Source organism: Pollachius pollachius (assembly GCF_949987615.1).
Source record: "Pollachius pollachius genome assembly, chromosome: 6".
NCBI lineage: Eukaryota > Metazoa > Chordata > Actinopteri > Gadiformes > Gadidae > Pollachius > Pollachius pollachius.
In genome coordinates, this window is record NC_136939.1 from 10,817,594 (window position 1) to 10,835,122 (window position 17,529).

General features: G+C 42.2%; 1 protein-coding gene across 1 annotated transcript in view; it reads right to left on the reverse strand.

Moving 5' to 3' along the window:
• esama (endothelial cell adhesion molecule a) overlaps positions 1 to 15,147 on the reverse strand; it is a 37,465-nt gene extending 22,318 nt beyond the window's left edge. Inside the window, exon 1 of the mRNA XM_079738382.1 lies at positions 14,707 to 15,147. Within this exon, the coding sequence (XP_079594508.1) occupies positions 14,707 to 14,770 (64 nt within the window). The 5' untranslated portion in view covers positions 14,771 to 15,147. The remainder of the gene's footprint in view (positions 1 to 14,706) is intronic.
• Positions 15,148 to 17,529: the final 2,382 nt, after the last annotated feature.

Consider the following 17,529-nt stretch of genomic DNA (forward strand, 5'->3'; position numbering starts at 1 on the left):
TCTGAGATAAAGACATAACAAGTCTTGTTTCTTGTAATGTCTGAAGTGCTGGGCGGGTACTGAGTGACGGAAGGCCACAACCCCAGATGATCTGGGGGTTAATCAAACAAACTCAGAGACAGGGGGTCAGAATTTCCCATGGGTCGGAGATGCAGTGTTCAAACTGTTCCTTTAAGTTGTCTTCTGATTTTAAGATCCACTGGTAGAGTTTGGAGATACTTCCGGATTGGTGTGCTGTTTATGTAGACCACTGATGACAGATAACTGAATTAATTTCTTTCTTCCAATCCACAAAGTTCTATATTAAGACAAGATATTACTATGGTAGAAAAAATCCTCATTATGATTCGTATAAATTCATAACAATCCATACATATTATTCTCAAGACACAGATTTCCATCATAGCCATTATTGGATTTTCATTATCCCCACTATTTTAGAAGAAATTCAAATACCAATATATGCTAGTAAAGTTATGTCTGTACTGTCGCACAAATGACGCTCGGAGACACCTGAAAAGAAAATCTCTGTCGCTTGTCCTTAAAATGCAGCACTTTAAAGCATTCAGCGCATTTGAGGAATTTGATGTACTGTCATGATTCTTGCAATTTCTGGGAAGTATCTTCATGGTGGAGTGCACTTATCCTAAGACGCTTTGGATAAGAGCATCAGCGAAATCAAAGTAATGTGATGTACTCCGTATAGCGAAAGAACAACTGCTTACGTTGTTAAATCCCTTTATGAAATCCCCCCCAAAAAACAAGAACAGTTAACAAGTGCATGTGACATAGTTTCGCCTGCTGCATTAGCACCGGCGACAACAACAGAGAGTCCCCTCGCTCCCTGGCGCAGCAGTGTGTGTGCTGTGGCGCGGCGCAAATGGAAAGCGATGTCCGCAGCCTGTTAAGGTGGGCTAGCGCGCGGCCGGGACCCTGCTCTGCACTCGGACCACATGATTCAAGTGGACACGCGGGCGGACCCCAGCCCAGGGGGTAGTGGTTAGACAGAACAAAGACACGAGTGGGGACTGAGCGTGTGTGTGTGTGTGTGTGTGTGTGTGTGTGTGTGTGTTTGTGTGTGTGCGTGTATGTGTGTGGGTGTTGGATGGTGGGGGGTTGAGAAGTAAAGTCAAAAGGTGGTACTGTAGGCTTGCTGTTATGCAAGCAACTTCAAACTGTCCTTCTGAAATCATATCAGCACATACAGCACACACGCAGGCGCGCAGCTGTGTGCACGCGCGCACGGACATACATACACTCATCTCCGGGCATTAATAAGTCATAATTCAGATGTTTTTTCTCCACCCTCTACTGTCCAACCTAATTTACAGAGAGGTGCAAATTCAGTCAGGCTACAGTGAACCACAAAAGACTTGGCTTTCCGGTGTGTGTGTGTGTGTGTGTGTGTGTGTGTGTGTGTGTGTGTGTGTGTGTGTGTGTGCAACCAGTGGCCACGTCTTTTTTTCAAGTGCATATATTAAGTACAAATATCTTTTGGTTAGTTAAATTGCACACATGAATGGGTATGAGTATGGGGGGCATGGTTAGTGTGTGTCTGTATGTGTGTATGTGGGTGCGCAGGCAAATAAACGTGCACGTTGGAGTGCTCAGTGGACTGAGTCTGCCTCTATGTGTGTGACCCCACAGGTGAGATCAGGTTTCAGCCGGCTGCCTGGACTGGAGCTATTCATTAAATACGTGCAGCAAGTCCGCTGTGTAGTGCTGCTCAGTATCCTCATGCACTCCAACAGTCAGTCAGGAGGAGCATTCGTTTTAGGACTCTTGATCCTCTTTAGGGCCACTTCTAAAAGCTACTGTTTTAAAGGCAGATTGATACTATCTTTGAAGACAAAGATAGTATTTGTGACTTAGCATTGCTCATAGTTCTTCTAGGTTAGCATAGGCTGCTACACAACACTACTTGTTTTGTGTAGTCTGTTTAGAATATTCATTGCTTTATTATTAATCTGTGCATTTATTGTGTCTTAATTCAGGTATTTTCATTGACTTATCAAATGTATTTAATTGAGAGTAGGTACATCACTAATGTAAATCATGATCAATTAGTAGAAGAAGAAGACACAATCACCTCAACCCAAACCAAAATCAGACACAGACCAGTGATGATGTCATGATGACTGTCTGTCGCAGCATGTCTTCTGAAAAATGTATGCGCAATGAACAATTACCATATAGCGCATCCTTAGCCATCCTTACAAGAGCCTGAAATGAAAAGACCCAACCCACACACACACACACACACACACACACACACACACACACACACAGAAACACACACACATAACATCGTCGCACACTTCTGGTCAAGTATTCCGCCTTGTCCGGCCGCCAGATTAAAGCTAGCGAGCTAATTTGCTGCTATGTCGCAATTCGTGTATAATCCGTTCTAATCCTCAACGACCCGATTAAAGAGCCAAATCTTGGGCTCAGTATCTTGCACTATCTCCAGCACTCTTCATTTGTGCCCTCTTCACCACTTTCTCTCAACCCCATTGTGTTACTACTCGGTCCATCTTTGTGTCCCTAGCTGTCTTTCTCTCTCTCCTAATCTCCCCTTACCTCTGCATTCACTTGAAATAGGGCTGAGTTTATTTTTGCTCTTTCAGACATTGTTTTGCCCTTTTAGTTCGACCTCATGTCCTTACAATGTGTTTTAGAATCCTGCCATACCACCTCTGCTGAGGTTAAAATTGTTTATAAAACTGTAACCATTTTTGGGCAATCATTCCCAAAAGCAGTATAGCATTGCGGTTAGCTCAGTTCTATGGCAGGCATGGCCAACTGATACTTCTGGGGTACTAGGTCCAGAGCTCCTGACAATGTGTCTTTTGTCTCGTGTAGCGATGTCTTAACATCAGAGGAGTCAGGCTGTTTTGCTCTTAGACCCGTAGAAGACGTCCACGCCCTTTACACTCAAATAAGGGTAGGGGCTTCACGACAGCATGTATTTCTAATTTGTGTCTTATTTAACTATTGTTTGTTAATGCTAATGTTAATGTAAATGAACGCACCACGTAAGTAAGAGCTTTTATCTTTTAAGCCCCTTCATCTGACAGGGGTTAGCTTTGTTGTAACACCGCCTCATCAGCATTTTTCAAAGAATCTGCTGTGATTGGATGCATCACACTTTTTTTTCTAATATATAACCATTAGCTTGTGGCAATAAATGCTATACAGCTCGCTGACTTTTGTTGACCATTTATTTCTGAAATTAATCATAAAATGAGGCCTATGAATAAGGTAGTGATGACAAAAAAAACTATTTGAAAAACTAAATGGTTGGATTAAATTTGTAAATTTAGGAAGATTAAAGAGTTTGTGCTTTGCGTTGTTTGGCGTCTTTTAATACAGGATCTAAAAACAGAAGCTAATCCTAAAGTCTGTCTTGTGTGTGTATGTTTTTGTGTTTGTATGTGTGTGTGTGTGTGTGTGTGTGTGTGTGTGTGTGTGTGTGTGTGTGTGCGGTGTGTGTGTGTGTGTGTGTGTGTGTGTGTGTGTGTGTGTGTGTGTGTGTGTGTGTGTATGTGTGTATGTCTGTATCTATGTTTTGAATGTCAATGGTTTAAAAAAACAACAACTTGATTCTCTGGGGCCAGAGCTTCCTTGCAGATACGGAAATTTGTTTCTTCTTCACCATCTTATCTGAAGGTCGTGAAGGTCAACCTCTTCAAAATCGTTTGGTTCAATAATGGTCTTTCCAGTTGAAGAACATCTAGATATGCAGGATCAAGGGGCTCAGTTGCGAGTTCAGTAGCAGGGTTCAAGTTCATGTGATAAGTACTGCCACCATTTACATAAGACATTCATCACACTGAAGAAAAGATAAACAGGGGCCTCCGATAGTGATAGCAATCAATGATTAAATTGTGTGTGCAAGCATTCATGTACAAGCGTGTGTGTTTGTGTGTATGTTTGACTAAAGCCAGTTGCACAATGGTCCAGGAGAGCAATATCCCACAGAATATAAGACGAAAGCACAAGCAACACAAGTGAACATAACATAAGTGCCTTCCGCTATAATATGACTCCTATTCAATGAGGTCGCCGATCTCTCCTAGAATTGCCATACATACGTGATCCAAGTCCAAATACTCTGACGCTGTTGTCAAATTATTTCCGAGTGTCATTTTAATTTGAAGGGCCGGTCATGGGCCCATTCATAATATACACATATTCATGACAAACATCACGCAACTTCATCGTTCTGATTAGGATGGCAGAAGTCCACTTGACCGCCAACCTCAGCAGAAGCAATTAGTGAGATAAAAGCGGGGGGGGTTAATAGTGCACGCTAATGACTTGCACAGCAGTCACTCCATGCCACTTGTTATGACCACGGCACGCTGATTCCTGGTCCTCCATTTAATTATGAGAGGATAAATGAAAGGAAAATGAGCAGCAAAGGGGCAAGGAGGTGTGCGGGTGTGCATGTCTGTGGGTTTGAAGTGTGGTGGGGGGGTAGAAATATAGGTGCCTCTGAGCTGACAGCCGGGGTCTATTTTTAACAACCATTGGGGCGGATGGAGACGGATGAGGGAGACGCTTCGGACGGCAGAGCGCGGTGATGGGGAGTTCTGATCACCCTCCCCCCCGTTCACCTCGCTGAACGATGCCTCGCTGGGTGACAGGTATAGTGTCCGAAGGGGCGATGAAGCTGGGACTATAGGGGATTCGTCTGCTTGTGTGCGTGCGTGGGTGGGTGCTTGCGCGTGTGTGTGGGTGGACAGTGGGTGGAGGTTAGGATGGGATGTGTTTGCGCAAGGATTTCATCAAATGGCTTTCCTAGTGATTGTGAAAGCGGGGATGGGGAGGCACGACAGAGCCGGCTCCAGGGGCTCCGAGTGATTACGGACCGGACGAGGCACGCGGCGGCGCGTCAAACCCCCCCAAGATGTGTGTTAGAATGACTTAGGTGTGTAGGCAAGTGTGTGTGTGTGTGTGTGTGTGTGTGTGTGTGTGTGTGTGTGTGTGTGTGTGTGTGTGTGTGTGTGTGTTTGTATGTAAATGTGTGTGTGTGGGTGGATGTGTAGGAGTCTGCCATTGTGATTAAATTTCCCCCCCCAAGTAAGGTAACTGCTAATGTAGAGAGAGAAAAAGAGAGAGAGAGAGAGAACGAGAGAATGAGAGAGAAAGAGAGGCAGAGTGGGGGGATGTATACAGGGTTGACGTTGGGGAACAGCAGGAGAAAATGAATGTGCTTTAACATGGCCTCTCAGTGAGAGACCAAACATGTTGCATCGAAATGAGGATTTTCATTACATGTGACACTGTGTGGAAGACGTTTAATAATGGTTCTGGCCGCGTGTGTGCATGTGAGCGTGTTTGATTGTGTGTGTGTGTGTGTGTGAATGAGGTGTACATCCAAACCATTATGGGACAGATCCTCAGAGTGTCTCTGTAAGTCTAGCATGCATTCAATCATGATGATGCATGCAGAACATATAGTTTAGAAGGAATACTGCATATTTTGCATTCAACCCCGAAAGACAAATAATGTCTTTACAATGTCGGACAAACAAATCTACAATTGCCATTCTCCGCAATTTCCAGTTTAACAGATTACAAAACAAAAGCAAAGTGAGCCACAGACCTAATTGCTGTTAATGTGTATAGGTTAATGGGAATGGCTGCCATGGATTGGTTGCCTTAGGAAATCAGTGAGTGTAATGAACAGTCACTAATGAACGTTCAATGATGTCTCCTGACTGAAAGCTCCCCGGGACAATTAGCTGTCAGTGGAAATGAACAAGTTTCTAGGAATTGTTTTACCGTCAGAAATATACACGTTTTGCCAGGGTTTGGGCTTTTGTGAACATATGTTTTTCCGTATTTCCAATTGCTAAAGTGGAGTCAGCAGTACGCATGACTCATATGCAGACTTAATCCTGATAGATCCTGTTTAGCATTCAGTTTGGAAAAACTTGCACCTCTTCAAAGACTCGCTGAGGATTAGAGGGTCTCTCCCTCTCCCTCTCCCTCCTTCAGAGGCAGAGTTTGCGCATACAGAGGTAAAAGAAAATACTTGAATGAAGTGAAATGTTTTGCTGTAATAGAAAGACACACTGGAGGATGCTAGCATTTAAAGTGTCCCATTGAGTAACGGAAAACACAAATAGGTTATACTCATTTCTTGGGTTGAAAAAAAAACTATTCATGAAAGAACTGTTTTCTATTGCACAAGTTGAATTATTATGGTGGCAATCAGGTTTAAAGCAACGCTAAAGAAAGGAGAATGGTGCACATCAATTCATTAAGGTGTTACAAGAATAACGACTCGATTTCAACGACCGTGACTTCGCCAGCCCTTTCCGAATCCCAACTGATAATGTTCTACTTTATTCACGGACAAAAAAAAACAATGAGTTCTCCACTCTTGACAAAGACCACACATCTATCATCGGTAGAATTGTATTATTAAAACCCTCTTGTGTTCCACCTAATCTGATGACGCAAACACATTATCTCAGAGGGCCTGTTACTCACACCACAAATGAGGAAAGAGAAATCCAATTACACCGCCCTATTGTGACTTGTGAAGAAGAAGAATAACATCATAATAAACCACACACCCATCTCCTCTTTCACAAGTGTCCCTGTAAAGGCGGCTGTATAAGACAACTGAAAGTGGGGTGTTTTTTGTTTTGCTTTTCAATAAACAACAATTATAGATGTTGGCTGGGGAACGGCACCTTGATGCCATTATCAGAGATAATGACATCATTTGAAAACTCAGCTGTGTGTGACCGAACAACCCCGGGATGCATGCCTATAATTACACACGTACACACACACACACCACCCAGGGAGGGAGGAAGGGGTTAGTGGAGAGTGAAAGAAAGAATATAGTGAGGAAAAGTATGAGAGAGAGAGAGAGAGAGAGAGAGAGAGAGAGAGAGACAAAAACAGAGAGATAATTAAATGTGGAAAGAGACAGAAGCAGAAAAACATAGAGGGATAAACAGAGAGAGGGAACATTTAATTATAGGTGGGGAGAGAGAAGTAGAGAAAAGGTGTTGAGGAGAGAAACTGAGAAAAGGCATTGAGGAGAGAAAGAGAGACGGCGAGAGTGAGAGAGAGTAAACAAAAGCAGGGCCGAGGGCCATAGGTTTGAGTGAGACCACAAAAAAAAACACATGCGCGCACACACCCACACAAAATAAAACCAAACATATATACACACACACACAGGGAAGTGGATACACACACACGGACATGGACGCACACGCACACACACACACACGCACACACACAAACACACACATCACATAACTCTGTTTTCTTGAGATGTAACAAGCATCCCTTCTTCAGACCACACACATACACAAATGTATGCATGCATGTTTGCACACACACACACACACACACACACACACACACACAAACACACACACACACACACACACACACACACTCCTGGCTGCCCCTGCCACGGGCTGATGAGATGCAGGAGCCAATGCCCCTATAGGAGGAGGAGGAGAGCTAGAGAAGGGAGGAGAGGAGAGGAGGGGAGGAGGAGAGGAAAGGAAAGTGGAAGAGGAGATGCAGAGAAAGAGGTGTGAATATATGAGAAGATCATGATGGTGCTTCCCCAGGGGCAGAGGCAGTGAGGGGTTGGGGGTGAGAGTGAGGGGTGGAGGTGACAGGTGGTCCTGCCCCCAGGAAGGGGAACTATACCTTGGCCATAGAAGGCTCTTCATCTTTCACACTGGTAGAGCAAAGGACACGGTGCTTTTCACGGCTCAAGGAAGGCGGGCAGAGCCCGAATAAATGTACACACATTGTGTAAAAATGACAAATGGTTGAGAGACTAGCATGCACAAAGCTGATTGGTCATGACCACGGAAGATTATAAGGTTGTAGGAACGGTTTGGCAAGATGAAAAAAAAAACGTATGTGCCTGTATGTACAAAAGCTGCCTCAAATGCATGGCAACAGTTTGACACAGACCTTGGTTGTGCCTCTGACTCTGCCCCTCAGAGAGCCTCCTCAGAATCTCTCATTCAGCAACAATGGCAACTCTAATACCCCAAGGCCTGGCTTAATAGAGCCAAGGTAATGACTTTTTCCACAAGGCTGCATATAGCCAATGTCAAACCATAACCATTTTTTTTCCTTTTTTAATCTGGGTTTTTATGTGAGACTGAATAAATATAAAGCAACCTTGTTGGTAAAAAAAAAAAAAAATCTTTGTTTCTAATATAGGCATTAAAGTGTTAAATACAAGTGTGACCCTTCTGTTTATTTTCATGGGTATGTGTGTTATTTAGCATTAAATCCAACTTAATTACTGTTGTGGTCAGTGGAAGTTTTGTTCGGCTGTAATGGATTTCTTCAGTTGTGAATAAAATGCTAGAAAGTCATAATTGGTTAAAAGTACAGATATCTTAGTTGAAAGAGACTCTGGTTAAAGTAGTCTTAGGTAGTCATCAGTAGGAAGCGTTCACACTGCTTCTTTCTCTGTAACTTACCGCAATGTGCATCAACATGTCAATGAGATCGGCAGTTATTGGCATATTTTGTATGTTTAGCAAAACACGCCGTTATATCAAAGGTATAACATATCCCAAGTCCATGAAGAGCTTCATTATAATCCTTATCCCTCTATACGTTGGAGGTATGGATATGATCATCTTGGCCCGAGCGTGAACCACGGTACAACTTGAAAAAAAGGCCAGGGATTAAGTCTCTGTTACAGACATCTCGTGTGTTTCAGCGTCTTGCCCCTTCATAAATCCTCCTAAGAATGATTTAATACTGATTTAGGCTCGCTGGTCTAAGCCCATGCCCTCAATTCCCGTCTGCTCTGAGCCTGATTCTCTTTCTCTTTTTTTTGTGTCATTTAACTTTGACTGACAGGTCAGGAGGACATCCGTGTTGATCCTCCTGGAAGCGACATCTGTCAGCGGAACTGAAAGCTAGCCCATGCGCGATCTCGGTAGTAACTTCCCTTGTAATGGCTTATCATAACGCAGGGCGAAACAGTGTTCGCTGTCCCTTGCAGTATCTTGTGCTCATGCTACAGCTGCCACCGTCGTGCTTGGAGGACCATAGCTTTGTCGGAATGAGTGGAGTGTTCAACAGCTCAACTGCATCGAAGGTTGAGTTGCCTGGCTCAATTTAAGGTGGGGCGATGGGGGGAAGGCTAGGACATCAGCAGCCTGTTAAGCCAGGTAAAAAGCTGTAGATCAAACCGAACACCCTCATGCATTCCAAACATACCACCAGGTTTTATTAGCAAAGAATCATTTTTATTGCATTACATTTGGATGTAATGTCTATTAGTTACAGCAGGGTATGTCATGCAATGGCATACTATATTATCACTATCCAAGGAATATTATCCTTGGATAGTGATAACATTACTGCCTGTGACACACTAAAATGCTTCTATATTCTAAAAAGCCAAATTGAGTCTGAGCCTGGAAGGAATGCTGCCCTCTATATGGCAGGAGAAATTGACATTATTGTAATAAGAGAGGTGGGTCCTCCTTCACAAACCATAACAGTGCCACTATAAATACATCTAGCTTTTCTGGGGAGTGTATATATAATAACTGATGTAACCATTGTCCATCATGTAACCCCAGAAGTAAACTTTGAAGGAAATAACTTGAGGCAGCCAAAACAATTCACCCATTTGGATGTTTGACGACACAGGAAAGATCTAGGTCAAGATATGCAAGGGGTCATGAGCAACCCATCAGTTATAATGGGTAATATATCAATATGTCTGTATATAGTGGGTTTATTACAGGATTTTGATGGGGTCCTGGTGCCTGCCTGATCATATGCTAAGGCTGGCATAGACGACATTCTTGTCAGAGAACATAACTAAAGGAGAGAGGAAAAAGATGACAAAAAGGATTGAAATGTCAAGAGAAATAGAGAAAATGTCAGAAATAAAGAGAATTGATAAGTTGATGGGCAACTGAGGAGAGGAGAGAGATGACATTGAAGAGAAAGGGGGCGAGAGGAAAGAGAGTGGAGACAGGAGAGGAGAGATGATCTGAAGAGAAGAGAGTAGGGAGATAGGAGTAGAAAGGAGAGGAGATGTGAGAGTAGAGGAGACAGAGAGGAGACAGAGACTATCCAAAGAGAGGGGAGAGAATAAACAATAGAAAAGAGGAGAGGAGAGAAGAGGATAGGAGATGGCTGTGCCTTTAAGAGAGTCCATAGGCCTGGCAGAGTGTTGGGAACGTCAAGTAGTGGCTTTCTCATGACCCCTGAGGAGCCCTATTCCGTTTGGGACCAAGAATGAGGATGGGACATCCCATCAAGCCACAAGAAGCTACGTCCACTCATAACTCTATATGTGGCACTGGTTGATGGATGGCTGATGGCTCTCTATTTACATACAGAAAAAGGTTCTCCATCCATCTAAATCTTAAACTAGGTACTTAAACTGTTATACATAAACTGTGTGTAACAAAGATGTTTTTAAATTGTCCCGGGTATTAAAATAAGGCAGAAATCTAGATTGTTACTCCAGTTATTTTCTGAGCTATGTAAGAATCAAGGTGAAGCTTGTGTCACAACCTGTGACACCTGTCACCCACAGGCTCAGCACTGGTGAGCTTCTAACTTCAATTTATCTTTTACTAAAGCCATCATTTTAGATTTGCTGGCATACAATGGGATTGGAAAAGGATCAAGGAGCTCCAGAGAAAGCTGTACGTGATTGATAGTAACAGATGAGGTGGCTAACATCAAATGATGTTGTGGAGAAGGGACCGCAAAGGAGAATTGATGAGGTTCAGTTCTGTGTGTTGTTGTCACTTGGAGAGGATAGAGGGAAGAACATGGGAACTACTGGTTATTCGCTTAAAAAGGCAATGCCTCTTCTCAAAATAGAAACCAACTTGTACTAGTTACAGTTCTTAATCTTCTTTGATGTCGGTAGTCATGTATTATTGCAGTGATGTCATGGCGCTCGCTACAGAATGCCCCCAGGTGTAAATACATGGGGATTACCAAAGCCAGTGGCACACTTGCGTGGGTTGACAATTGGACAGAAAACTCCATTGCCTGGGAATAGAGGACGGGGGAGATTTAGCCCTTGTATTTCTGTACCATTACATGTACACTGATAAATCCCTCAATCTCAAATCAAAACTGCACCAGTTGCTGGGGGACTGACGCAGCAGATAGCCCTTGACTTCAGACCACTCTGTAATCCTGCAGGCTGAGAGCAAAGTATGGCTTTTAACACACATCCACTGGGTATTACTCCAAGAAATAGGCAATTAGAGATAAGAGTTGTTAGAAAATTGGACACGTTATATTTCCTGGCTGTGCCTGTGGCAGACCCCTGGTATGGTGACACAGACATGGTGATATTTTTGGGATGTTGCGATAACAGGCGAACAATAGGGAGGAAACAAACATGAACCATTGTCATGATCTTGAATATATATATATATATATATATATATATATATATATATATATATATATGTATATATATATACAGAGAGAGAGAGAGAAAGACACACACATACACACATATATCCAGGGATAGAGAGAGATCCATGATAATAAAGCATTTTTGTGAGAGAGAGAGAGAGAGAGAGAGACAGAGAGACAGAGAGACAGAGAGAGAGAGAGAGAGAGAGAGTGACAGAGACCGAGAGAGAGAGAAACTTCATAAGCGTTAAGAGCTAGAGTTAATTTGTATGGCCCTGACTTAAAACAACAACAACACATGTGACTGTGAACAATGCATGCAACCCATCCTCAGTCGCGATCCTAATTCACTAACAACTCCGTAGGGAAAATCCACGGTGGCAGCAAAAGCCCTCCACCATCCCTGTGGAGCCTTTGAAGCCTGAACGGACTGACCTTGTTAAATAAGTGAAGTCCAATGCAGGCCCCACCTGGAAAACCAATGAAGATGTTCCTTTGCCAGATGGTGTGTCCAGAATAGAAGAGTGATTGTATGGTAAAGCAAAGGATTGATAGATAAGGCAAAAAGGCTTATGCACTGCAGACATGGACTGAATTTGCTTTGGTAAAGGCCTTGTATCTGCAAGCTTATCCAGGTGTACACATGTAAATGTAGATGCACAATTACACAAACACACACACCAACACAACAAACAAATCGATATGCACATACACACACAGACACATTTAAGTGAAACAAGCACATATTATTATGGTGTAATTCACACACAAATCACAAATCAAAAAAAAAACACAAATCAATAAAAGCACTTGAAAATTAGGCGAGGCCTATACTGTCAAGGAGAAACAATATCTTTCATTTATAATGAGATTCAGTTCAAGGATAATTCCGGTATTTTGAACATTGAGCCCCCTTTCTGGTTTGTCTAGGATGAAATAGAGTGGTATTTGAAACACTGAAATTTTGAATATTGGTCCTGTCTCGAGTATTTGGCTAATTTCGAATCGCCACTGCCTGCTTCAAAATGGCTGGCTATGGGCATTCAAAAACACCCCTAAACGTTTGTTTTCAGAAATATAAAACTCATCGAGTGGTTAGTGGTGTTCGTTGATGTTCCTAATCAAGTATCGTAGCGAAATACAGTTTCTGTCGTGCTTTATTTGGCATTTTGTAAATGAAATGGAAACCGGACCAGAAACGGAAACGGAAAATGGGGCTGGTTGTAGTCTTTCCGCTCGGTTCTCCGGATCAACAGTAGGGCTAGAACCGATAGGACCAATATTCAAAATGTCAGTGTTAACCACTCTATTCTATCCTAGACAAACCAGAAAGGGGGCTTAATGTTCAAAAATTGTCCTTTCAATACATTTGCCAAAGGACAAGTTTAAGAGAAGCAGTTAACTTAAGAAATGATAATAAATTTAAATGACTTGAGCACACTGAGTAAACCCTGATGTAATCCAATCAGTCCATTCGGTTAAAGCAGAAGAATAACCTTAGGCAATCTGATTTTAAGACTATAGTAAGGTGCTCTGTCGATTGCCGAGCAATCAATGGGCGTGATAATCAAGGAGACACAATGGATCTTCTAAAATTGCAAATTCAAGCTCAAATACAACAAATTTAACAAACTGGTCTCCTCACCATACAGAGAACGATTCATTGGGAATGCCAAAGGTTTTCCAACCAAATAGGGACACTTAATAGTGTTTGTTTACTTACGTTTAATACTGTACATCAAACAACATCAGATGATTATTTGATGAACATATATGTAAAGTCTAACTTTCATGGGACACACACTGGGAAGTGGGTTAACTGCCTTGCTTAAGAAGCGGTGTCTTGCTGTGTCACTGCTTTGTTTTGGAAGAATGACGTGATATCAAAGTGATATATCTAAGTGATTTCAAAGTGAAATATTTGTCAGGCGCATTAAGCGTGGCCTGTTGCGTGCCGGTTGGCATATTTTCCTGTTGGCACTTGCCATTGTATGTGTGGCACAGCCCTGCGGTGGTTTGGAAGCTGCCATTATAACTGTAATCACATGTTATGCCTGCTGAGCGCTTGGATATGCAGTAACCCGCATTGCTGCCTAATAGCAAGTTCAAGATGTTCAGCTTCTCTCTCGTAAGTCTTGACGTTTCACCTCCAGAGCGGACTATAATGGTGTTTGTTGGAAGGCTGGCCAGTCATTTCCTTATCTATAGCCCCACAAAGAATGTCCAGCTTTCCTGTTAGCCTAGCTATTCATGACTGTTTCCTGTCCCGGGCTGCCTTCCGGGACGCACCTGCGGGACACTGAGACTGAGTCTGGGGCTGAGGTCATACACAACCACTGGTGTATTGTGCTGTTGGAATAATCTAATCTCACCAGGGAGAAAACACAATTGATGTGGCATATTGTGGAGACTATCAAAAGCATCTCACAATGCTGTGAGCGCATGTTTTCTTATGGGAATCAAACCTCAACCCCAGCAATGCTATGACACCATGCTCTGACAGGACAAAATAAGCATTTTTAGGTTTTTTAAGGGTATGAATTCAGAGAGTCTGAATGTGCCATGGCATTATCATGCCCTTAATGTGAAAAGACTTGCTGAAATGAGTGGCTGTTAGCACTTCTGATTGTTTAGGCAACAGTGTTCATATGCTGGCTCCATGGCAAATAAAGGCCAAATCAGCTCTCACTTGGCAACATGTTTACCATGGGAAAAACTGCAGTCGATAGGCATTTAGCAGCCTTTTTACTGCAGTTTAGGTCATTTACGACCAAAAAGGTAACATATAGCTAAAAGTAAATGAACTTTTATATGTTTTATGGTAATTGTACAATTGTAAATAAATAACCCATTTCGTAATTCTTTCTAATGAATTACAATACTATTTCTGCTGTGAATCCCGAAGAATATATTGCATGCCACGGTTGAGCTAGTGTTACAGCAGCAATAAAGGGATCCTTCTACCCTCGAAGCCATAATCATGTATAACACACTTGTTTCCAAATCCTGTGGAAAAACAAACAGGTGTTTCATCTTAAACCGCCCTGTCCTACTGACCACCAATCAACCAATGGGAACGACACGCTATGTTAACAGTCTGATGTGGACTCGACCCATCCCTGTTCATACCGTATATTTCTGATATACCATTATAGGATTTGCCGTTTAAAGGATATTGTTTTTTTCTGAATGGATGAACATATATACACATCGTAGACAAATGTATTATATTTAAATGACATGAAAAAAACGTGAAACAAGTTTAAAATGTTGCCAACTGACCTGAAAGCCCCCAAAGCAAAGTAAGTGACAGCGCGGTAAATTTCATTGAATTATCGACCTCCATGGCTCAGCACACGCGTGATCCAAGTCTCTCCACTTCCAAACGCCGAGTCTCCCCACGCCTTAATATGAGCAGGTTCCGCTCTTCAACTCCAGCAAGTGCGGTGTTATCTTGTTGAATCTCCAAGAGCAGGAACTTGGAGCTAGTATCCACAGCAGGAAATCCTTTTTTGTTTTGGCTTTTCTTTTTTTTTTTTACTTTGCCGGAGGTTTTGTTTGTAGTCAGCTGTGAAGTTGACGCTGTTTGGCGTAGGCGGACGTCGCGCGCAGGGACAGTAGTACCTACTAGGGACGGCGTGCACGTGTCACCCACCTCGACACTTTAAAGGTCCACCGCGGCGACCTTTCTTGGTTTAAGGCTCGGCTGCATTTGGAAATGTCTCGCAGTGACCACGGCGACAACAACTAGGCAACTTGTCGCCCCGTATCCTTTTCAGAGAGCGCGCGCGCGCGCGCGAGAGAGAGAGATAGAGAGAAAGAGGGAGGGGGTGGAGAGAGCGCGAGAGGACTGCCACCTTCGCGAGCTGCACCTGTCCGCGCATTCCTACGCGCATCATAGCGCGCCAAGCGGATGCTGGGGCCATAAAAAAACGGTTTTAAAGCAGTACTAAAGAATATATAGGATTTTTGCAAATATTAAATAAATATATAGGCGTATAAATAATGCCCTACTTATAAATTATTATTTTTTTGAAGTTGAACCGTTTGTCAGGTTCAAAAGCTGATCTATTGCAAGCGCATATTTCCAATAGCCTACATTGTAAACATACAGTGGAACGGTACTCTGCTTGTCTTGAGTGACACACCAACCAACAACCAGCATCCAATATGGCCCGGTCAGAGCCCTTGAGGTGGACAAATCCACCCTCAGGCATTTTTTCTCAAGTTGTCAAGTAACCTCGGCAACAGAGGTCAGGCCAAAGTGGTGGGGAGGGGGAGAATGTTCACTACTGTAGTGGAGAGGCGGGAGAGGGTTCAATTATGAAAGGTGAATGAGGGTTATTCATGTGATTAAATTCTAGGAAGCGGGGTTTGATCGTTCCACTGCTGAGCTGGGCAATAAATTTCCTCCCGGGCCTGCAGGTAAAACTGCACTGCAGGAACAGACGCTTTCAGGACTCAAGGCACCTGTGCTGAGCCCTGAGATGTAAAGAGAAAGCCATTATAGTGCCAGATAGGAGATGGCGTGGTGCAATAGTGGTGCTTTTGGCGGCAAAACATTTAGACTATTATGTGTTGTATGCCTTCCATTTTATCCTTAGAATTCTCCCAGCATCTTTCTTATGAACTGAGGGAAGAAGTAGGATGATCAACTATGTGACTTGTAGTTACTATGCTAATAACCTATATACTTCAATAGTGTGGATGAGTATCATGTACTACAAACGTGAATATGTGTGTTTTGTTATAATCAATTGATCGAGGTAGAATGTGAAACGTTGTCAAAAACCAGAGTTGAATAATGAACAAACCAATACACAAATTAATGAATGAATGAATGGTTGAATGGATGGATGAGTGGAACAAGGAAGAAGTTAAAGCAGATGACCTTGTTCTTACCTGTGATTGATTAGGTATTTTTAAAGACCTTGCTTCAATCCTTTATTCTCATTCATGTAAATTCAAGCTCTTTGCAAACATCAGGCTTCTTAAATGTTTTTATTGTAAAGTTTTGAAACTCCTTTGATTATCTGCCATGCTAATCAAAGGTGATGTAGGCAAGTTATTTAGTGTTATACACTGAAGCAGTGTTTTGTGAAGACCTTTGATCACAGACTTAACTACAGCATGTTATGTCTCATGATGCAAAGTATCAGGGCTGTTGTGGAGCTTCAGACTGCTCAAAGCATAATTAATTGCTTCTTACTGAACAGTCAATATTCTCCACAGTCTGTTGTCTAATATAGAAAAAGGGAGTACACTTAAATGATCATCAAAGACACCTTCTCATATTGTTTGTCAGGGTCTATCTCACATAGAAACAACATGGTTAATAATGTAGCACACAACAGCATTAAGGAGAGCGTTTTTAAAGAACAGTTTTGTATAGGTTGCCACTTAGGTTTCTAATATGTGGCATATATTCACTAGAACAGAGGGAATTCAAACTTCTTCATAAAATGTGTTATTAATTGTGTTATTAAAGCTATTAATTGTGAATATAATACTATTTTATTCTTTAGGGATTTAATCTATAAATCACTGCATAGTGATGACATATTGACAACTGTCCGTTTTTGATATCCATTAAAAAATATGCATCTGAAATCAATTGGAAATGTTAAGGGTTTAAAGTGCATACCCGGCCTATCAATCTGTCCCCACAAGTTCCATTGGCTTAAAAACATCTGTCAAAGCCACTAGGCAGCGATCAGAAATAGCTATGTACTACCATCTTGTGGCCAAATGGGTGAGCTGCAATTTTAACAGCAAACCTACTTTCGTAAAGGTATTTTGCTGCAGTAAAGGCACCGCATGTTTAGAGTATTTTCCATCCACATAGGTACATTTTTTTTCAAAATAGTAGCTTAGCTTTTGAACCTGTTCAATTGTTCTGAACCACAACAAAACCAAAGAAAAAACCTAATGTTTCAAGTAAACAGTGAAGCCATTTTCAGTGAGTGGCAAGATTCCCATTTATTGATTTTTTTGTTCTTCCAAAACGTGTAAACATACAAGACTGAACTCAAAACAAGTACATATATGATGTATGTGTGAATGTGTGAACAAACATAAGAATAGTAATATAAAAGATTAATTTAT